Source organism: Erithacus rubecula (assembly GCF_903797595.1).
Source record: "Erithacus rubecula genome assembly, chromosome: 6".
NCBI classification, from domain to species: domain Eukaryota; kingdom Metazoa; phylum Chordata; class Aves; order Passeriformes; family Muscicapidae; genus Erithacus; species Erithacus rubecula.
In genome coordinates this window covers 13,622,461-13,646,273 of record NC_136688.1, presented here as the reverse complement: position 1 = coordinate 13,646,273, position 23,813 = coordinate 13,622,461, and the positions used below count along the sequence as shown (strand labels likewise).

General features: G+C 39.7%; 1 protein-coding gene across 5 annotated transcripts in view; it reads right to left on the bottom strand.

Moving 5' to 3' along the window:
* NELL1 (neural EGFL like 1) overlaps positions 1-23,813 on the bottom strand; it is a 281,122-nt gene that overhangs the window by 51,002 nt on the left and 206,307 nt on the right. For 3 of the 5 annotated variants that reach the window (XM_079310083.1, XM_079310084.1, XM_079310086.1), the window contains exon 15: positions 15,643-15,738. The exons of the other annotated variants lie outside the window; for them this stretch is intronic. In XM_079310083.1, coding sequence (XP_079166209.1) covers positions 15,643-15,738 — 96 coding nt within the window. The remainder of the gene's footprint in view (positions 1-15,642; positions 15,739-23,813) is intronic. 5 annotated transcript variants of the gene reach the window in all.

Genomic DNA, 23,813 nt, shown 5'->3' with positions numbered 1-23,813 from the left:
CAAAATCTTCAGAGCCACAAAAATAAGATATTCCTATCCTTCTAGTTCCCATCAGGGTTTATTCATTCACTAGAGCAATCTGGAACTTGAGGATTGAACAGCTTCATCCTGAGTCCCAGAATTTAGAATCATCTACTGCTCTGGGAAGAAGCCAACTATAATTCTTAAGTGTTATGCATTTTTCTTGTTTAAATAGACAAACTACAACCTTATAATATATCCCAGTATTTATAAAGCTTGATGCTCACAATATCAGATAAGTGACTCACATATTCTGAATCAAATATTACTTTCAAAATGTTTTCTGAATACATATTACCACTTAATGTTCCTTTCATTAATTGTACTTTTTGGATTCATTTTCCTTGGCTAGTATTACATTGAGCTGTACTTTACGTCATTATCAGACAATTGAAATTCACATGATTACTCGTAGTGGAAGAAAACTTACTGGGGTAAAGGCTGACAAAGCCTTTTATCACTCTGTCAGATAAATCAGGTTTTCACAAAATCCCTTTTCCCCAAATTTAATAGGTCAAGGTTTTCAGCCTGCTCCATTACAACTAACAGTATAAATGAGAAGCTTATGAAAACCAGAAAGCCTATAGGTCTTTATAGGTCCATAAAATAATTTTTTTACCTTATGCTTCTGATATGGTCAGTCCTTCACATTAGGTATCATTTCTAAATTTATATTCAAAAGTAAGACAGTCTAATAGTGATAACAAAACATTTATGGAGTTACTCCCTGGTTTGGTAGGACCCTTTTCTTCATGACTTTAAAAAAGCTATCTTTCCTTTAGTGGAAAACAGAAATTGCTTGTTGCACATATAGGCAGTTATTTTTAGCTTTGACTGACACAAAATTCTTCCCTCATTTTACTTCTCAATTTGGCTTAGAAAAAATGTCTATGCCTTTTAAGTCTGACACTTAATAGACAGAAGTGTAAAGAAGAGTGGAACATGAAATCCAGAAATGTGAGTATACTGTATATAAGTTTCTTTAACTAGATTGAATTTAGCATTCATGAAAAATCACATTAAATGCAATGAGGCGACAAGTCTTCCCACAAGTTAACAAAGTAGCAATGTCAACTATATCACACTTCTTTGGATGTTCCTTCTCCCTGGAAGAATTTCCTCCAAAGGAGCTATTTCATTTTTTTTTATGGTGAATCAGTTCACTGTTGAAGTTATACAACAAATGGACTAAGTGACCGATTTAATTTTGTGGATTGTAGCAAGAAGATATAATAATGTATTTAACTCAGCAGTTAATTTATTTAACACACTGTAAGGAAACTTTTAGGACAATTAGGATAACCTACAACTTTATCAAGGTATGTGTCTTTTCATAGTGGCTGGATGAAGGAGTAGTGGACTACCCCTTTCTGTAATGCTGTATTTAATTCTCTTCACATTTGCAAACTATACTTACCATGAAGAGCATCTGAAAAAATCCCCTGTGGTCAATTCAGTGAGACAGACATTAGATACAGAGAAATTCTGCTCAGTATTGATCAGATTCTGCCTCCTCAGTGACCCACCACCACTCATCTACACATGCAACCTTCTTTCATCTTGTTCAGTAATGCATATACCTAATAAAGCCTGCTGAGAAAAGATAAGGGGAGGAGAGTCTGAGAAAAAATAAAAATTAAATCTCTCTTCAAAAATAAACCTATGACTCATGACTCAAGTCATCTCAAAAGGGAGGCTTTAGGAATAGCCAGGCATTATCACACCATATCTGACTCCCTAACCTGCAGACAATTAATGGCATCACTGAGGGAGTTGTTACTGCTATCAGCACACACACCTCAAATTGCATCAGCTGTGACCTCTATCAAAATTGGAGATTTCTCTATTAAAAAACAAGATTTCAGGTGGGAAAATGGAAGAAAACTTCTGAAGGATAAATAAAATCTTTACTTTCTCCACACAATTAATTGAAAGAATTGAAAAACTCTCTGTTGGATATTCCAAGGGTGAAAACCAAAACAATTAAAGGTGGGGGACAGAAAGGCTTATGTAGAAAATTAAAGTCCCATCTCAAAAAGCAGCTTCCATCAACTTTAGAATTCACAACCTGCCAGGGCTGTAACAGATGCAAACCAAAAATCTCTTGAAACACACAGAGATTTTTCCCCCGTTTTCAATCATTTTGAATGAATTTTTAATGACTCCATCATTTTGGATGGACTGATAGGCTTTCCAGAGCTATGGCTGTCATAAGAGGTGGAAAGGACAGCTGCCCTGAGAGAAGGAGTATCAAGGAAAAAGGCCCCTGTCTGGTCACACTACTGTAGTGGGTGACCCAAATGGATGCCAGACACCCTTCTCAGCTGAACAGAAGAGAGAAAATACCACAAAAGTTCATGAGCTGAGATAAGGACAGGAGAGACCATTTGCCAAATACTGTAATGGACAAAAAAACCAAAAAAAACCCCAAAAACCAAAAGAATTAGAGGTATCAATTGAATTTTTCAATTAAAAAAATCAGAGCAGGATAATAAGAAGTAAGGTTAAGCTTGAAAACACCTTTCCTCCACTCCTCCTTTCTTCCCAGGCTCTATCTCCTCCCCCTCAGTTGCACAGGGAGATGGGGAATGGGGGCAATGGTCAGTTCATCACAGGTTGTTCCTGATGCTGCTCTGAGAAAAGAGTCCTGTTCCTGCTGCAGAGTGGGATATCCCCCATGGGAGACAGTTCTCCATGAACTTCTGCAATGTGGGTAACTCCCACAGTGTGCAGTCTTTTCAGGTACACCTTGCTCCAACATGAGTCCCCCAGGGTCACAAGTCCTATCAGGACACCTGCTCCAGCATGGACTCCCCTCTCCACAGGTCTGCAGCTTCCTGCCAGGACCCTGTTCCAGCATGGGCTTCCCATGGGTTCACAGCCTCCTTTGGGCATGCCCCTGCTCTGGTGTGGGTCCCTCCCTGGGCTGCAGGTGGATCTGTGCATCCCTGTGCTCTCTGTATGCTGCAGGGACACAGCTGCCTCACCGGGGGCTGTAGTGGAATCTCAGCTCTGGTGCCTGGAGCACCTCCTGCCCCTCCTTCTGCCCTGACCTGGGTGTCTGCAGGGATGTTCCCCTCACATATGCTCATCCTGCTCTTCTCTGCTATTACTTCTACACAATACTTTTTCTCCTTCTTAAATCTGTTATCAGAGGCATTACTCCCATCACTGGTTGGCTTGGCCTTGGCTCTGCCAGACATGGGAGAAGCTTCTGGCAGCTCCTCACAGAAGCCACCACTGTAGCCTTGCTAATGACCAAAACCTGGCCCCTCAAACCCAACACAACTATTAAACTCACTTTCTGCAGGGGCTGACATAGCTAACAGGACACTCTTTACCCAATGTGAGGTAAAGAGAAAACAAACAAACCAACCAGCACCAGACAAACTGCTAGGTTTCCTTTTAGGAAACTTAACCCCAAACAATTAACAGAGACAATTTTTTCTTTAGATAACCACTACCAATAACTGAACATCTCTCCCACACTGCAGTACCACCTGTGTTCCAAAATATCAAATGAAAACGTAGAAGAATTCCATCTGTAGATTGGAATTCAATCTTTGTAAGCAGTCATGTAAGCAAGTAAAATACACATACTGGCCATACATTGACTGATAAACAGTGTCAATACTTAGATAAAACTCAAGAGAAGAACCAACCTTCTCCTCATGACTATAAAGGAATTTCATTTCTGAGCCTGAAAAATGCCACTGGTTTTCAAGGTCAGTGACTCGAATGCAAAAGAAAGGACAGACTCATCACTCCCACTTGTTGAAATACTGTCTTGAAAATGAGAAAAATCTATTTAATCTCTCTTAAACAGAGTGTGTCTACAGCCCAAGTTGCCAATGAACAAGCAGACTACTATAAAGAAACTGAGCAACTGCAACACATGTGGGAGTGATGCATGGGATCCTGATCACAGTGAGTGTCTTCCCAGTTTTCTCAGCTCCAAAATCACCTCCACCTATCAGCTTACAACCAGATGATGTGGTAGGGCTGCAAGAACCTGTAAATGGCCCTGCCGAACTGTGCTGTCCAGATCAGAGATACCACTGCTTCCAAAGCAGCACAATAACAGTAGATGAGCTCATCCTCACACACCCACACGCCTGTACTCCACCAAAGAGTCATTGATATTTAAAGCCATGTAATTATCATCAAAAGCTGTAAGAATCCATAACCTATCACAGAAACATGGCCATCTATGACAGTAAGACATGAGTGCCACTCCATGTAAGCCAGACAGCTATTTCAACTGAGTAATTTCTCTGACTGACATTGGTAAAGAAGGAGGAATTCAATTACCCAGGCTGAAATAGGATACAGGTTCAACTGGATCTTTGATGACCAGAAGTGTTTAGGGCTTTCATTTCATGCCGCATTCAAAAGATAAATGGGCACCATTCTGAAGATTAGATTGCCAACAAACAGAGAATGTCTCTTCAAAAAAAAATCAACTAAGAAAGGTAATTTCACTCTTTCACATATAAACTTTACCATCCTGTTTGTCTCTAAAACGACTGATCAACTTAGTAGATACTACATGCTGAAAGGAATAATTCAGATGTTCCACAACTTAAGGAGTAGGAAACTCCAGCTATTGAACTGCCTGAATTGCTAAGTCAGAAGTTCCTTTTTAAAAGCAAGAACATTATTGATGTATTTAGGAAGAATCCTGTTTCTGCAAATGTGAAGGACTGAACAGATTTTTATCATAACATTATAAAAAGTTTGAAAACACTTTGACATATAGTACCTGGAGATTGAGTATGACTGTTATTTTAAAGTTGCTTCAATCATAATGGAACTAGAAGAGGAAATATTCAATCAGAACCATATGAGTTTCCTTTTATGCTTCATACCTACCCTACATTAAGCACTGTATTATTTTAATACCTTGCATATTCTTCCTTTGGCGACTACAGGCAAGAACAAAAGCTAAACAAAAGCAACAGGAATCTGCAAAGTGAGTTACTGAGCACTGAACCTGGAATGGGTTTTAACATCACACCTTTTAGGAGACAGATTTCCAAGTTTCTTTTAGTCTATTGATTTTACTTATTTATTTTTAATATGTTACCAGACATGGTATAGTCTACTGGGAAGACAAATCTTTGGTTATATCACATACTTTCTGCAGAAAACTGACACATCACTAGCAAAGAAATGATAGACTATAGAAATGCTTCACTTAATATAGAAAAGGGTTGGGAGGGGAAAAAAAAGCTTCTAAGGTTCCATATCAGCAAAACTTCCTATTTAATTTCTTGTCTGTACATACATATGAGTACAATCCTAATGATAAACTTTTCTTCTTGACTCCACACACTGCATGCTATTCAGCAGATTCTGCAAAGAGTCACCTCTTTTCGTTGTGCTTTCTTCACTATAGTGTACTGCACAATTCATTAAATCTTGCAGGAGCAGACTTCTGAAAACCTTGGTTGTTACTCTTGCAAAAACAGATACTCTGAAAGTCTGAAATTCAACAGAACTGTGGATGTTTCAGAGACTATGTCAGTAAAGAGGGGATGGCACTCCCTTCAACAGGGGTTTAACTCACATTTTCACCCTGACTCCATAAAGCAAAATAATTGGATTAGTTATCCTCATTGTAATAAGCTACAATCTACATAAGACACCTAAGAAAGTGATTTATCCCATTTTATCCTTCCAAGGATTACATGAACGGAGACATGATCTCTTCCTCCAAATGTCAGCCCAATGAAAGCAAGTGGCTGATACTTTTGTGGTGATTAATTGTGATCAACATGGAAAAAGATCTTGCCCAAGAGACCCCCAGCTATGTGTTCTCCCTCCCTCCCACTCCCTCCAGCTTTATGCTCTGTTTACACAAGCTCAGAAAGAGGAGAAAAAGAGAAATGAGCTTCACAGCAAATTCCTAGAAGAAAAGTTCATCAAAGGCCAGGAGGCTCCTGTAACTCCTTCCTGCAAAGCTGGGAACAGAGGATGGGAAAGGTGGCCCTCAGCACACAGAGCTGGACACTGATCCCTCCTAGATCTCCTTGGCACCCATGTCCCAGGCAAGGATGGTCCAGAATATCCTCCTGGATCAGTACAGGAAGGTCCCTGCTCCCTGTAGGACAGGAGGGATAGAGGTGGCTCTCTCACACTCATCCCTCTCATTCCCCTATGCACTGGATTTGCCCTGGGGTGTTGATCCCCCTTTTTAGGGTGCCCAGCCCTGTTCCCATGGGGAGGGTCCTTGGCAGCACCCATAAGCATAACCAACATTTGTGGTGGGGCTGGGAGCACTGCTGAGGGAGGGGCTGTTCCTGGTGACTGAAACTTGGCTCCTGCTCTGTACCAGGGGCATTCTACTCAATGGAATGGGGGAAACTCCCTCTCTGAGCTCAGCCCAACACCCATACTGCCTACTGATCCCTCCAGACACCATCTGCTACAGACTTGTCCCCTACTGCTGTCCCCTGACCAGGGGCCTCGTGGCTCATGGCAGAGCCTTCTTCCTCCCCAGAGAACCTCCTCACAGTAAGGGGGGAGCCTCCCCGCATCCGCGCCCGGGACTCCCCAGTGCAGCCCCCCCAGGGCCAGGCCTCCGCCTGAGCCTCACGTGCCCTGAGCCAAGTGGGGATTGGCGGCCCTCCCGGCCACAGCCACAACAAATCCGTCGAGCTTCCCCGCCTCTGACGAGAGGAAAAGGGCCAGCAAAACCTCCGCTCCGGCCACAAGGAGAGCAGACTTCAGGCTGCAAGGTCCCCGGGGAAAATGTTTTTCAAGGTGCTGGGCTCCGTCAGTGCTGGTCCCTTTTGAAACATCACCTCCTAAGGGCACAGGAGCCGGTGATTGCCACATGTCGGAAGCCAAGCAGGTGAGGCACAAGGCTGCCTCGCCTGAACAGCCATCGTCTCTGGGCAAGAGCACACAAAAGGAAGCTGTGTGCCCCGTGGAATCCAGGTCAGGAGGAGAATACGCAGATGCTTCTTGCCACTGTGGGGAGAAATCCGGTGCGGTGAAGGCCCCACTGGAGATGAAGGTGGCCAGGAATGTGGGGCACAATAAAAAGAGTGTCTTAAAATAGATTAATGAAAAAAAAAATTTAGAAATAACATTGTCCCCTTCTAGAGTGTCAATGGTCACCTCACAAACAGGGACAGAGGCACGGCACAGGTATTTAATGCATTCTTTGCCTCTGTCTTCAACACTCATTCCTCCCTTCCCAGCGAAAAATATGGATTATCACATTGGACCCTCCAGAGCCCAGAGGAGGGCAAGCTCTGCTCAGCAATATCCAAACTACTGTGTGCTATCCACCACACCCCCATCCTGAATCCAAACCCATCTAGTAAGCACAAATATGTGTTACTTACTGGGAAGAAAATGGATCCCATCCTATTGAAAACCAGTACATCAGCCAGTTCTTCACTCAGCACACCCTGTCCCTGCTCATCTCACACCTGGTCACCTGTCCCAGAAGGATTCTGTGAGGGACAGGACCAAAACTCCTCTTAAAATCCTGAAATAGAACCTGCATTGCCTTCCCATTATCCATGAGACAGATGACCTTATGTCAGCAGGATAATCAATCAGTTAGATAGGAATTTGCCTCTGTTATCTCACACAGCCCATGGCTGACACTGCCACTGCCCTTCCATCACTTCCCAGTAGAGCCAAGTATGATATTCTCCACCATTTTTCCTGCTATCAAGATTAGATTAACAGGGCTGGAGTTTCCTAGAAAGTCCAAGCCCTTCCTGTCCAGTTGGATACAGCTGGATAACATTGAGCCAGTATGAACCTCCTTGTCTTTCAGGAGCTTGAGTAGATGATTTAGGGGCTTCCTGCTGGGACATATCAGGATGAATCCTTTCCAAAGCCACAGCCTCACAGTTTTTGTTCTGGTCCAAGTTGTCCCTGTGGGCTGCACAGCTATGGAGGGCTGAGTTGAGTGTCATCCACTCACAAAAAGCTGGGAGAGTCTGTGGACAAGGCACAGGATCCCAGTGACCTCTCACCTCCAGTGTCAAATTTCTGGTTAAATTTGCTTCCTTTGCTTAAAGCATTTTTGTATCATAATTTTTTCAGGGAAAAAAGAAAATCTTACATTAAAGAAGAAAAAATGCAGGAAAACTGATTTTTTGTCAGAATTAAACACACAATAAGCTGTACAATATCAGCATGTTTTTCTCATGTGGTTTTCTCCAGTCCCTTCACTTGTCAGAGTGTTCTCAGAAAGAAATTGGTTTCTTATGCTGGTTTTGATGAATGAGGCACATTTTCGCTCACTACCTTGATTAACCTCAATGAGATCACTCAAGGAATATGTTAGCATTCACTGTTTTTAATTTCAGTAGAAACCTAGCTCTACACAGTAAAATTCTCAGAGTTGTACATGTTTTCCTTAAGAGACTGAATTTTCTATTCAGTTTGAACAGGATCTTGCTTCTAGATTAGCTAGTTAGATTAAGGAGTTAAAAAATGGCATATTCATCATTGGCAGCTTCCTTACACAGATTGTTCCACACAAAAAACCCACTCTAGACAGTCTTTTATTTCACTAGAGCCATTTATTATTCATTTCACCTAATTCAGTTGCACCCGATCCTAAGGCTTCCATTCAGGTGAAATTCCCATTGAAGCCAAGAGATTCCTGTGTTAAAATTTTTAAGTATCTCTCTATGCCTACTTGAATTTTATTGAGTCTGGAGTTTTATTTCTAGGTTATCAGCAAATTTAAATATTCATGGTTGATTCTCCAGTCCAGAGCTGGCTATTAATAAGAAAAAGTAAGGTGGCAAAGAGCTTATTAAACTCAGTAATGTTTCCTAAATATTGCCTGTAGCTGGAGAGCCTGAGGTAGTTTTTATTCAGTTTTTAGCTGGTCTACTACCTAATTCTGGTACTTCTCTGTAGAATGACTGTTTTCCACTGATGTAGGCATATGCCTGAAAAAAGATTTTTAAAAAAAAGGTCACAATGTTCTGGGAAAATAAACTATAAATTAGCATTACTGCACTGCACTCAAAAGCAGACTTGCTGGGTTGTTTTTTTTTAATAATAGTAAAATGAGATGTCATTTGTAGTTAATTCACTATGAAGTTGGTATTTTAAAGCAACTCTCTCCTCTATACAGCTGACATCACAAGGAAATCTTCATATATGGAGACTTCTTAGTTGCAGAATGGAAATTTCATTAACATATGAATATTTCCATTTGCTAAAATCCAAATATTTGCCCAGAATTTTGAACGTTTTCTAGTTCTCTGTTTTCTTTGAATAGATTTAATTGTGATTCTGTCTCTTGAAACAATTTTAAATCCCACTGCTTGAGTCCTCAGAATCCAAGAGAAACTCAGAGCAGATATGCTTGCACACAGAATGTGTGAGAGATGTTCCTCGTGATAAACTGGACAGATGCTAAATTAAGGACTGAGCACTCTATGAAAGGACTAAAACAACATAGACTCCAAGAGAGAACCTATTCCAATGCCTCAATCTGAGCAAGGCTTTTGTACAAAATTTGGCCATATAGGCTCTCAGCTGTAGGAAGTTCAGCAGGAACACAGGGCTTTTATATTTAGGGTTCAGAGTTTTCTGCTCCTAATCTGAACATGATGAACCTCCTGTAGTACTTAATTAGAACTTTCGGATGAATAAACATCCAACACTGTGTAACATCAGCCAAAATGAACAAAGAAAACAGGAACAAGCAAACCTCCCCTTCCCCAGTGATTTCCAGATGCTAAGTACATGGCAAAGAGAGGTCCTAGCTAAACAGGCAAAAAATGCTAACCTGGGTGTCTGCAAAGCTGTTCTCATGTTCTCGCTCCTGTCTCCAGCCAAAACTGCTATTGTTCAGTAATATCTTGCCTTTCTTAAATATATTACCCCAGAGGCAATACCAACATCACTGATGAAGGCTTGGACTTGGCCATTGTTGAATCCATCTTGGACAGGCAAAAGCTTCAGGCAGTTTCTCCAGAGGAAACTCCCTGCTCTCCCTCCACTATCAAAACTTTGCCACACAAAGTCAATACATATGACCACAACTCATACAAATAAACACTAGAAAGTTAGAACTTGTCAATGTATCATCTCAGGTAACATAAAAGATTAATATAGCCGACCTTCCTTTAATTAGAAACGAAGAAAAATACACAGATGCAAAGACCTACACATAACAAACTACACAGGAAGGTAAAAATATTACATAAAAAACCCAACAAATCACCACCACAAAACAACTATCCCAAGCCCAGTGTCTGCTTAGTGTTTTTTCCTGGCTTTTAAAATTAAACTCTTACATACATACATACATATATCAGGCAGAGTAAACACTGATGAGTTGTCTCCTGAGCATCAGCTGAGTGGTGAATAGTGTTCTTGGTTTGGGAGATTGACACTGAGATAAAACAACATTTCTTCCACTGACAGTTACTTGCTGATTTGCAGACAATGTCCCCTTGATCCTCAGAGATAGCCTTACTCATATTTTTCTAGTAAATATTATTTGATCTATTCCCTGGTATCTTTACAAATGACAGCTTTGTTTTTTCCATCACATTAAGATATCACCCTTGCCATTTTGCAATAAGCACCACTGGGGCAAATGCTGCAAACAGCTTGGCAGCAAATGGAGCAAGACAACCTCAGCCACCTGGAACATCTGCCATCTCCAGGTCTGTCACTCCCTCAGGAGTGACATATCAACCATAGCCACTGTTCTCTGTAATAAACTAAGCACCACTTGCTTCAGCCCTCGTCTCACTCTATCCTGGCTTTGCTTCCCCTTGAAATCAGAGGCTTTAGGAAGAATCTCATGCAAAGCCTTGTGCCCACAGCTGCACAGCTGGTTTGTTTCCCAAAATAAACCTCAATTCTTATTTTACAAAAGATTGTAGATAGAGAAAGGCAGGGTGTTTTGACATTTAGCTTACCACACTCATGGAAAAATCTCTTTCTCTGCTTTGCTTTGGTTTTTATTTGCTCATTTTTTAAACCAGGCTCCTTAACTGAAATGTCTTTGATGGATACACACCTAAAGATTAATCAAGCTTAAGAATCAAAAAAATGGCACATATAAATACAATTCTCACATTTTTTCTAACCATAAGGTCCAGACAAATATAGATTATAGGGGGTTTTACCTGAAGGATTGCAGAAGACAATATATTCCAGAAGAAGCAATTTAAGAAACAAGAACAGAGAGACGGTATGCAGCTTCTTAGACAACAACTGCAGATACTGCCAACTATGATGAAATAAATCAGCTAAAGACCTCCCCATTCCCATGATGTAATATCACATGAAGATGTAAGCACAGCAACATTTCATTACACACCTCTGAAATCAGTGAGCTGATCAGTGAGGGAGAAGAATCTATATATAACTACTGCAACACCGCAAATCTTGATTTACTTACTCGCAATACAATTAATAGAATTCAAAGCACACTTCTCAGCCATGGTACCTACTGAAAAATTACCCTGCATCCCAATATTAGGCAATCCTTTGGGATTTCCTGAGTAATTATCACATCCTGATGCTCTGCTGCCATATCTTACCCTTGCTTTTGTTTATAATCAGCAAATAATTCTTTGACACCTCTCTATCATTCTATGCGATGAAACAGCGTATTTTCCAGTGCTTTACAAACACACATGTACTGCTATCACAGAAATATCCACCCCCATGAGGTCCAGCCTAGACAAAGCACTCCTAATCTACCAGAAACATATTCCCCATTTCTTGTGTACCACTTCAGACAGCAGCTGTCACAATACAGGGAAGAAAAGCTGTGGTGCAGTTGTGCTGAATCTGTTCTGGAGGCAATACTCTCCCACTGCCAAAAGCCCTCCTGCAGCCTCTGATAAAATACTGAACTTTCCTTTCCATGTCCCTAGCTGGGAACCCACTGCTTCAAACTCTTCTGCTGTTTTCTGCTTAGCAACCAAAACTATAATTTGTGCAGACGAACACCATAAATAATTCCCCTCACTGGTCAGATCCCAGAGTGTTCAATGTATTTCTTAGATGTTCACACAGGACTCCAGCAAATGCAGGCAGGTGTTCAAGGAATGCCTACAATTTCCAGGGATTCAATCATCTGTTTACTCCTACCTTTGGTATCACAAGTTGTCCTGTCTATCTGATCCTCACCACTTCATCAGTACACTAATACAGAATAACTGTTCAAAAAACCAGCATTAAAACTCCACTAACCTTTGGCTCATCCACTGGCAGAAAAAAAAGCAGCTCAATGAAAGATCTAGAGTTTTTCTGTTCTAAAGGTTGCAAAATGATGTGATAGATGGAAAATTGGAGCACTTGTGTTCATGCTGCCAGCAATTCTTACAGCGTACTGAATTTGTACTCCTCTCTGCACACCAAAATGTCTCTCAGAAGCCTTTAGCAGGGATCCCTTCCAAGGATGCATCTGGGCTCAAGCCCACAGTGTTACGGATGCCTATCTCCAGCTCAGCCACCATGCTGAAATCCTGCAGCAATGTCACTAAAAATTCCAACAGCAAAGCTTTCCAACACAAGTCACAACTGTGTTAAATACGATCAAATGGTAATGGTCATAGAGATCACAGGTTTCAGCCCTGACCAGAAAAACACAAAATGAACAAAAAATAAGTGATTTGAAGATAAAATCAGATCCTAACTATTACAAAAATTCAGTTAGAAGCACCAAGCACATCCTTAAAGAAACAGCATTATAAAGAATGGGTGGAGAAAATACTTGAAAGTATCAGTGAATATCAATTTGCAGCTCACCTTCAGAAAGGAAAGGTAGCCCCACAACTGTTATGATGATTTCTCATGTCAACCAAAGTGAATGACAAGAGGTAATTCTTCTTAGCAGCATGTTGAATTATGTATCTGTACATAAGCCTTAAATGTGCATTTTAATTTCACCTGAGTAAATTACCAGTATAAATCCTACCCTTCTCAAATATCCCTGAATTTTTAATTAACTTAATATCATAATTTCAACCAGGCAGTCAGAAACTATGAGTAACATATGATTCATATTCAGAAGTAAACACACCTGCTTTTCAACAACATTTTTAATTACTGGCTCATTTTACCCATTACATGGCATTGAATCCAATTTGGGTCATGCTGTTTTTAGCCAGTGATGAGTCCTTTCAGCTCACAAATAATGTATAAGAAGTTGCTGTGTTGTCAGTTTGAAGGACATTTTCAAATGCACTGTGGCAAATTACACATCACTTTACTTCTGATGCGCCTGACTTCACTATGAGCTTCTACCAGACAAGGTTTTGCCAAGAACATTTAGGCTTTGATTTGAAGCATAGCTCCACCATTTCATTGTTTTAGGTCTGTGTCATAATGATTGAGGGAGTGGTACCATATACTAAATAAAACCAAGAGCTTATTGCTAATGTTAAAAATAACAAGAGAACAAACAAACATGGGGTTAGACTACTTAGGTGTCCTTTAAAAACTGCACAAGCTGCAGTGAGACAATGAGAAAAGCCTTTACTGAACTACCTCCTGTTCCTGAAAGCACTACATCTTTTAGGAGTAATCAGTGAAGCAAAAGGAACTCTGCTTCAAGGGTGGTTCATCACCTCTCTACTCTGAGCATTTAGTCTGGTCAGGACACCTTCAGAAGGCTGAAGCTGCTCTCACAGATTTGATGTGCACTTAGCCACTGAAATATGTATATGATGTAAGATGTATCTGCTGAAGTTTTCAAACCCTCCAACACAACTAAAATGTGACCAATTCTCATACACAAAGCCCTGTTCATTCTCAAACCAGCCTGTATGTCAGATTTCTCAAAGTTAGCATCATTATCTTGATTTGTAGCATACTAGTAAACTCCATACATCTTCAAAGGAAAAAACAAACTGCCTTCTGGTTCAAGTTGTATAGATTTTATTCACAGAAGCTATCGCCTTCTGACATCTACCTCTAAATTGCTTGATATAATGAGAGTACCATACCTGCCATGCTTCCTTTAGTTGCTGTGCTAACTCATATTGTAGATCAAAACAATACAAAAGCCATGAAAAACATAGGAGTCAAAAATGGTTATGTCCTCCGTTAATCAATTTTAAACCATCACTTCAACAGTTTAGAGAGTCTGTGTTCTAGATATAAAAGTCCCTTTACAGCTATAAGAAAAAAGAATGTTCTAAGATCACTGGGTGAAAGAATCACAGGCAGAGGAGCTGAAATCTGTCCTGAAGTCCTGGGTAGGCAGGGCACATCTGGATAATGCTGGCAGTACCATATTGTCACATACACAGAACACATCTCCAGTATCCTGCATCCCTCTGAATGTACTGATGTCTCTGAGTAACAGAGGTTTTAGGGAGGAATGAGCAAATTATACATGGGTAACCAGCAGGAAGGATTAGCAACTGGGGAGCCATGGCAGGTGGGGGTCTGAGGTAGGAATGTGTTGCATTAGCTCCCCATGATATTACCAGTACTTAGTGCTGAATGACAGGAGACTTTGGAGGGTTTTTTCTATTTAAAACAGGGCTACAGGCAAAAAAAAAAAAAAAAAAAAAAAAAAGTACTCCAATTTATTCTAGATGAGTTGAAAATATTAATGTCCTAGTTCATTCTTAAATAATCATAAACAATACTAACAACTAGAAACAATGGGCTTTTAGTATACATTGACTTCACCCATAGAAGTATTTAACAGTTTTCAGAAGCTACTTATAGCAGATTTGTTGAAAACTGGGCTTAAGTCACTTTAATAAACACACAAATTACTCTGAGTTACAAGTGGTTCCACTAACTTAATTTTAAGAGTTATTTCTCTGTTTTCATTTTTCTTCTTAAAAAAATTCACCAATTATAATCTCATCTATATTACAGCATACAGCCTGCATTAACAATCCACTTCATATCCAAAAATAAATATATGTGTAAACAGTTATTAACAAATGTGCAGTGCAAAAACTTCCATCATTGAGTTAGTTAAATAATACATAACCTCAATAAATAGAAACCCCCAAAAAATCACATATCTGCTAAAGAAAATAATAAGAGTCCTATATGGAGTTTGAGGAGATCGCTTTCTCCTCATTTAAGATAGACAAGGAACCAGCTCTTTGTGAAATGAACTGAAAGATGGAACTATGTGGCTATCAGAAGCAGATTCTGAAAAAGAAAAATCTGGGAACAGGCAGAATCTAATCATGAGATAGTGAGATATCCTTGAATAGGCTGCGATTCTATAAAAACTATGACTTAGAAACAAATCAAATATTAATAATTCAATAACTTGAAGTGAAAAGCAATCATCTAAATTCTGGTCTTATTGGCACAGCAAATTTAGTAAAAGCAGAAGGAAACCTTGAGCTTGCACCACAGGAAACTGGTGGAACAAATATTTTTCATTTGATGTCCCTTCTAAATAACTGAAAGTGCATGCCGAAAGCAAAAGCAGATACACCCCTGATAAAATTCAACATGGAAGGTTTAAGGCAAGTCAAACTTTCAGTGCAGAAAAGGCAGAAATGGAACAGTCATATCTTCACTGGAGAGAAAACATCATGCAGAAAGAAAGAATGGGAAGAAATTACTTCTTCCACATATCATACTTCTCATTAGCAAAGTAGGTGTTTTTCAGTAAAGCTTTACCTTCCTCACAATGACTTCCAGTGAATCCAGAAGGGCAGAGACATTTGTTAGGAGCTACACAAGTTCCACCGTATCTGCACCCTTCTTCACAGAATGCTGCAAGATAAAAGGAATATGTGGGTAATACTTAATTTTTATAAATAGTATTTGTAGGATAATAAGAAAAGTATCTAAATTCTAAGCAATTAACAGAATTTAGCATATTAAAATTCAGTTCACCTGCAAACACAAAAAGAAGTAACTCACTAAAATGACAAGAGGAAAAATCTCACATTACACTGTAGGCAAGCCACCTCACCAATAAAAGATTAGTACCCATCTAGAAGAAGAGAGGAAAAAGTACATTATATGGTTTTAATGGGGCTGATCATCTTTTCATTATAGCAAATATGCATATGACAATTATAATGCTCTGCTAATCCACAGAAAACAGGCAGATTGGATGGTATTAAATACTGTGCTCCTCATTTCTATCAAAACTTCACTGAAATCTTGTAAACACATAATTTTTAATTTTTTTTTTTTTTTATTGTAAAGGGCAAGGTATGTTTTGTGTAATTAAGAAATTAAATAGGGTGAGGATCATGAATGAAAATACAAGCAGGGCTCAACCCAAAACGTCTCTACTTAGATGTGATTTTTGATGGAGCAATACTTCAGAAGTATATGTGCCCAGTAACTAGGATTTCAAACAGCTGATGGATCTCATCTTTTCTTGCGAGTTTGGTGATGTTCCTTTTGCTCACAGCCAGTTTGGCAGAAAGTCCACTGAGTGTGCAAGAAGTCTCCTCTCTGTTTAAAATGACTCAATTTTTTATTTCTTTTTGTTGTGACTGTGTAGGAAGGAGAGGAGAGGAGAGGAGAGGAGGGGAGGGGGAGGGGAGGGGAGGGGAGGTGAGGGGGAGGGGAGGGGAGGGGAGCGGGAGGGGGAGGGGAGGGGAGGGGAGGAGAGGAGAGGAGAGAGAGGAGAGGAGAGGAGAGGAGAGGGGGAGGCGGAGAGGACGAGGAGAGGAGAGGAGAGGAGAGGAGAGGAGTAGGATGAGGAGGGAGAGGAGAGGAGAGGAGAGGAGAGGAGAGGAGAGGATGAGAGGCGAGGAGAGGAGAGGAGAGGAGAGGAGAGGAGAGGAGAGGAGAGGAGAGGAGCGGAGATGGAGGATGAGGGAGAGGGAGGAGAGGAGAGGAGAGCGAGAATAGGAAGAGGAGAGGAGAGGAGAGGATGAGGAGAGGAGAGGAGAGGCGAGGAGAGGAGAGGAGAGGAGAGGAGAGGAGAGGGAGAGGAGAGGAGAGGAGAGGAGAGGGGGAGAGGAGAGGAGAGGAGAGGAGAGGAGAGGAGAGGAGAGGAGAGGAGAGGAGAGGAGAGGAGGAGAGGAGAGGAGAGGGAGAGGAGAGGAGAGGAGAGGAGAGGAGGAGGAGAGGAGAGGAGAGGAGAGGAGAGGAGAGGAGAGGAGAGGAGAGGAGAGGAGAGGAGAGGAGAGGAGAGGAGAGGAGAGGAGAGGAGAGGAGAGGAGAGGAGAGGAGAGGAGAGGAGAGGAGAGGAGAGGAGAGGAGAGGAGAGGAGAGGAGAGGAGAGGAATCAGGACACTTCTCTACCCCTGACACACTCCTTCCCTCTCAACATTTATTGAACTTCACAAGTGACTGAGTGGGTTTGACTGCATTTATGAGAGAAGTTACAATTAATATTTAATCGGCAGCTATCTGCATCTAAGCTAATAACAGATTTGCAAAGTGTTTCCTGCAAGCAAAAATCACTGATGGAGTGTTGGCAAAGAGATGTTACAAATGCTATGAAAAGGCTTCAAGTGATAGATAACGGAAGAAATGTTTAAGATTAATTTCCACTATACTAAAAAGACAAAGTGAATAGACTTCTAGGCATTAAAAAGAACCTTTTGCAATTGTTAACCACTTAGAGGCAAAAAAACCACATCATTGTATCTCGTGACTGAACTGATAGAAGTGTGCCTTACTGTAAATATATAATTCATAGCATGCCATACTGTTTTATAGAGAAGAAGAATGCTGAAGTGTTTTAGACAAGACCATAGTAGAATATTATAAATGCCCTTCGAGCAAGGCAGTGGTTGGGAGAAAGCACAGTCACACTTCCCACCAATGCACACAATCCATATGGGAATCTTCTACAATATATCTGTTTTGAAACTAGCCAATTTCTGATCGAGAAAAAAAAAAATATGGTTTAAGAGTAGTTTCAAGGTTCTTTTGCATATAAATATTTGCAAGAAAGTGTAACTGTGCAGCAAGCTGAAAGTACTGGTAAGAAATGCAACTCAAGGGATACAAAACCCATGATGAGACTCAAAAAATTCCTTCCAGGGCTCTTGAAAAAAATTTTACTCACCTCTAGTCTCAGCGTTCTCAGAGAAGGGTAAGTTAAATTCTACATCTACATGTTTTCTGGTTTGAAATTGTGAGTAAACAGAGCCTTTTGTGAAGTAATGATATATCTCTGCACAACATGAAAAGAAGCAGAATTTGTGACAGAGCAGATATAAAAGAAAAATTAAACAAAAAATGGCAAAAAAATTGAATAATTCATCCTTAACATATCCCATATTACACTGGGAAAGAAGCACATGGGGCTCTTGAAAGAGCCCCATGAAAGAGCACTGCACTCTTGTGCAGTGGGAACAAAGAGGATGTTTATTGTCTATAACAATCATGCATGTCCACTGAAAGTTATTAGTGCTGATAGGGATAGGTAGGTGAGAAAGCTTCAGTTAGAGCTTTCATGCACTTTCTTTGCCACCATAATGGATACTACCAACTTAGTCCTGTGAAATACCTGCTTCTTACAATAAATCCTGTTAGGAGATCAGCAGAGTGATGTGGCATTTTCTTATGTTCTCTTAAAAAGACTTCTAAAAGGGAAAGATTGTGACAGGGCTGGTCATGTAAAACAGGTTCCCCTTAGAACTTGTGTGTTATGTCAGTGCAGCAGCTGGATTGACAACCACAGACACAGCCAGTTTTCATTCACATCTGGGAGAATGACTGGGATGCCTGCCATGGGCCAAAACTCCATCCTCCCATTCCTTCCTACAACTATATCTCCTATATGCATAATCAAATGTGCCAGCACTTACTTGCCAAGAAATGTTATTTTCCTTTATATCTCACATCTTAGCAACTTAAAGGGAAAAAAAAACCAACAAAACCAAAATATTTGCTCAGGGACACCCTAAGGAACTTCTGAACTACAAGTTGCTGTGAGAAAGGACTTTGTACTGCTCAGGCACCAGCTTGTTATACAGATGTTGGTGGATGAAGCTGAGCAATGGCTGCAAGAAGAATCAACTCTCCTTTTCAATTTTTGTAGATGCTGAAAGATTCTCCGCAGCACAGACTAACTGTGCTTGCCTTTGTCACTCAGGCTTTGGTGGATTTACAGGATGTGGTTCATTCTTATATTTTTATGCAAGAGGAGAAAACCCCAAGGAAGAGTGACAGCATTAACTTGTCATTTCCCAGACATTTTTGTACAAACCATCTAATTCCTGCATTGTAGAGGCTTGCATGAAATAGAACATCAAACCCATGAATCTCAGAACACAGTTAAAAGATCAGACTAAAGGCTACTGTCCTTAACTGCTAAAAAAAGAGCTCACAGTAATATATGCAGTACAGATAGCACTACTCTGAATAATAAAAATGCTCAATACCTCTAATAATAGGTTTCAATTACACTTCAATATACAACTTCAGTTGCTAGCAATTTTACCAAACTTCATTTATTTGAACTCTTGTCTCTAATAGGCCAGCCTCTGGCTGCAGCCTTTTAACACATTTTCTCAAAATTAATTCATTTCCAATAATGAGATTTTTCCTTTACAGCAATAGCAGAAGAAATTAAATAAAATCCTCACATCCCTTCTCTACCTCTGCCTTATGAACAAGAAGACCCAACAGATAGCAGCTCAGCAACTGAATAGGAAAACTGGAGTGCCCACGCCCTCCTGAAGCCAATTTCTTTGGGGCTTATGCTTTATTATGTCATATGGGCTCAGGGATATGTGATTTGGATATGTCTGGTTCCATTGTGGTTTAGACCTCTCAAAATCAGAAGTTAATATGGGGGTGATGGAATTACCAATACCACAGAACAAGCAATTATAAATGTTGATTGAGGACTCTCTCCCTCCTACTCAAAGTTAACACAAGAAAGACAAATCATGGCTGGATCAAATACTGCAAATGTATTCCCATAAGTAGACTCTGTCTCTGAAATTATTTGCAGGCTGGCAACTTTGACAAAAAGGAGAGCAGTTACTGAATTCACCATAAAGGTTTTATCAGGAAAATTAAGTGAAGATGTCATTAGGGTAAAGTCTACACAAGTAAACTTCTATTGTTTAGAGGCTCATTCAGTATTCTGTATGTGAAAGAAACAATCTATTGATTTCAGGAGGCTTCTGCCAAAGTCAACAGATCTCTCTAATGCCAACAGATTTCTTCCTCCAAAATAAAAGCCTTTATTATATAAAGACCTTTCCTAAATAGACATAATTTCTCTGCAGAGGAGGAATTTTATTTCTGTTGCATATCTTTTTTGATGATGCATCTGTAGAGAACAGAAACAGCCAAAAATAAAGGTCTGCTGATATGTCACTTTTGTGATGATGTTGGAGGGGTGGGTGAGTCTTACTGCAGAGCTCCAAAAAGAGCAGCATGAAAGCACCATACTCCTGGACATATACAAGCTGCATTATTCTGGTTTTTGTATGGCAGCAGAGTACATGCTGGGCTGTCACAGGAAAGCAAATACTGCAGCATGGAACCTTCAAGTCAAGTAAATACCTCTCACTTTGAAGTGTAACCCAGTAGATATTACAAAACACTTATAGTTTAATATATAAAATAGTTTTAATAGAAGAAAATAAATAAATAAAACCAAATAATTACCCTACAAATTTAAAGGAATGTTACTTGACTCTGAAGAGATACAAAAGTCACCTTTCCAAATAAATAATATATACTATATTTTTTTTATACTAAATGCCTGTGAAGTAGAAAAATGGACATTCAGGAAAGGCAAGAATGGGGTCAGACACAGACTTCTTGGATAAACAAAAATAGGCAGCATTGGAAGAGAGACAGGCTAGTGTAACCTTATAAGGAATTTGATAATCAGTTGACAGGCAGACCACAATTTCCTTAGCTGATTGGATTTACTCAGGAAAGTACACACAGGGGTGCAGCTGGTAACAATCCAACTACGTAAGCCAAATACCAGAATAATCAGAGATACCATTTGCCCAGGTGGGTTTGGAGGTCAGCTAAGAAAGTGAAGAGAAAGCACAGAACTAAAAAAAGGGAGCAGTAGAGGCTTTGCTCTTTTTCTCTGTACTCAAGTGTGACACTATCATCTATAAAAGTACAAAACTCCTTTTGGTTCAGTGAACTACATCCATTGGACACAGGGTGCAACTTATTTCACACACAGTCTGTCAAATGCCACTGGAATCCTTTTACAGCTGGCTGGAGTCAGAGAAGGACAAATCTGGCAGGAATGAATTTTGGACAAAAGAACAGTCCTGGAAAATTTTCTTCCAGCATGCTGAAGCAAGAAGGGGTCTGTGGGTCAGTCTGTCAGCCAGGATGCAAACACATCTGAGAGTGGAAGACAAATGCTCAGCTGGGTAGCCCTCACTTTTGTGAGGGGCTTGCAATACAATTTATGCTTCAGATTTTATGTGTGGTATGTAGGAGGGTTACTCAATTTGGGAAGAACCTAAACATTTCAGGTATTCTATCAGCTGATTGTAAGGGTATTATTCCTCAATCATTTTTCTAAAAATTTTCCATACAATTATTTTTCTAGAAATTTCACTTTGCCAATGTAATTAGCATAATTGCTGCCTAGTGCAGTCAAAAATACAAATCCTGGCAGTACAAAATGTGTAAGTGTATAAGAGCTAAATTTGAATAAAGAATAATGAACTCAGATTTTAAGTTAGGAAATGAAGGTTTTTTAAAGTACTCAGGAAAGCATGAAGGAATTCCTTCAAATTTGGCAGGCAACACACACACAGTGAAAGACAGAAAAAGGGCAAAATAGAAGAGTTCCTAGAAGGATTATGAAGAATAACAAGTACATCATGAAGAAATCCTGTCAAATATAATAGACACACACACATACTGTGTGTCTATGTATACATTTGCATGCTACATAATATTTACCAAAGTGGCAACTAATATTTTAGTTTGTCAGTAAGCTATTTCAGCTGATGTAGCAGTGAATCTTTTCAACTTCCCAGAGCTCTGTCACACAGTACTTGCAAAATTAAGATTTAGGTGAATTTGGAAGGTTGAGCATATCTCTCAGAAGGCTTTGAACTCTGAGCCCTTTCTTCACTGTTGATTGGTGCTTAATTCCCTTGTTGCTTGGTGTTTTGCTTGACTGATATATAATCAAGCTGTGGTCATTTGTAGGCAAGCAGCAGGCCATTCATCTGGATGCTTTCAGTGTGGGCTCAAGTGCTCTTTGGCTGGAAATACTGAATTATTTTGAAAAATGAAACCCAAACTCCTGAAAATTAGTACAATGAATCACAGTGATAAATACAATAATTTCCTTTCTACTACCCCATTAATGGAGCTTACTTTTGAATGTGTAAGTTACGCACTCTGATTAATACATTTTCACCTAAAATCTTTTCTAATGAACAAACAAGCTACATTTAAGTAAATTAATTCTGAAAACATATTCAATAGACAAAATCTGTCCCTTCCACTCTCTTGGTAAAATGACATATACAAAACCTTTATTAAGGTCAACCTTATTTTATGGCTCTGAAGACAGATATGTAACAATTTTTGAAAATATATTAGAAAAAGATCAATAGAAGCAGTAAGGGACAAAAGCAATATAATATAAATTGTCCTGTGATATATTAGGCTTTAGAAAGCATCTCTCACATCCCCAGATAACTCAGGGGTGCTAAATGAATATTCTTGTTTCCATTTTAGTGCTCTGCTTCCTCAAGGCTAGACTCTTCAATATTTTTAGTGCACCATTTTAAGCCAGCTGCAGCTGTCTCTCTAGAAACCTAATAATAAGCATAACAAAACAGTGCAGAATACTTCCTCCATAAAGCAATTCAACATCATCTTTCAAAATTCAAGTCAACAGCTTAAACTGCAAAACCAAACTGAAATTTACTTTGAGAAATGACATGATGCATGGTACTACTGCAATTTTTTTTTGCATCACAAAAGTCTGCTTATTATACTCCCTATTTGTTTTAGCAATTGGGTATACACACGTAACACTGTTTCTTTACACATTAGTAATGTTTAATCAATCCCAAGTTAAGGATAAAGAAACATGTTCCAGAAACACAACATAAATATTTTCTGAACATAAATATTGTCTGATCTATTACCACAACTTAGTAAAGACCTTACTTCAAATCCCACTGAACTCACTGAAAAAAAAAAACCAGATTTCAGTAACAGCACATGCAATCTGAGGTCTGCTTGGCCATAGTACAGTATATGGAATATTCAGAAAACATAAAAATAATCTTCCAGCAACATACATATTACAGATGTCTCATCCCAGTGTTCCAACCCATACAAGCACACTCTGTGAATACATTCAGAAGAATTGTTGGATTACCCCTAATGCAACCAGTATACACTTTTAATTCACTCTTCTTACCTTCCCTGTAGCACTGACAGGCATCCTCGCCAATAAAACACAAGCCTGGTTACCAATGAGAAATATTCTGTCTCAGTATGAGAGATGTACTCTATATTACTAAATAAAAATCTATCTAAGCACCCTCAAATAACTGTGTATAATGAAAAACACCAGAATGTTCAATAAGCTGTAAAAAATGCCTACAATGTTAATAAAACATTGTATTGAGGTAATTCTCTGTATGTGTCCTGGTTTGAAAGGACAGGTGTCTGCCAGTAGGGGCAGAAGTTTCCCTTTTTGGAATAGAGACTTTGGTTCCACTCCCCTCCCCCAAGTATTACGATTGTTTGAATCAAGGACTCTGAGGCAGAGATAAGGGGGGGGTGGGAATAACAGCTCTTTTACTAATATATCTAACTATACAAACAGAGAACAATAACAGTTAAAATTGCTAACAGAACGAAATAGATAACTCGGTGTCAGTCCCTTTAGATGCAAGCACGCT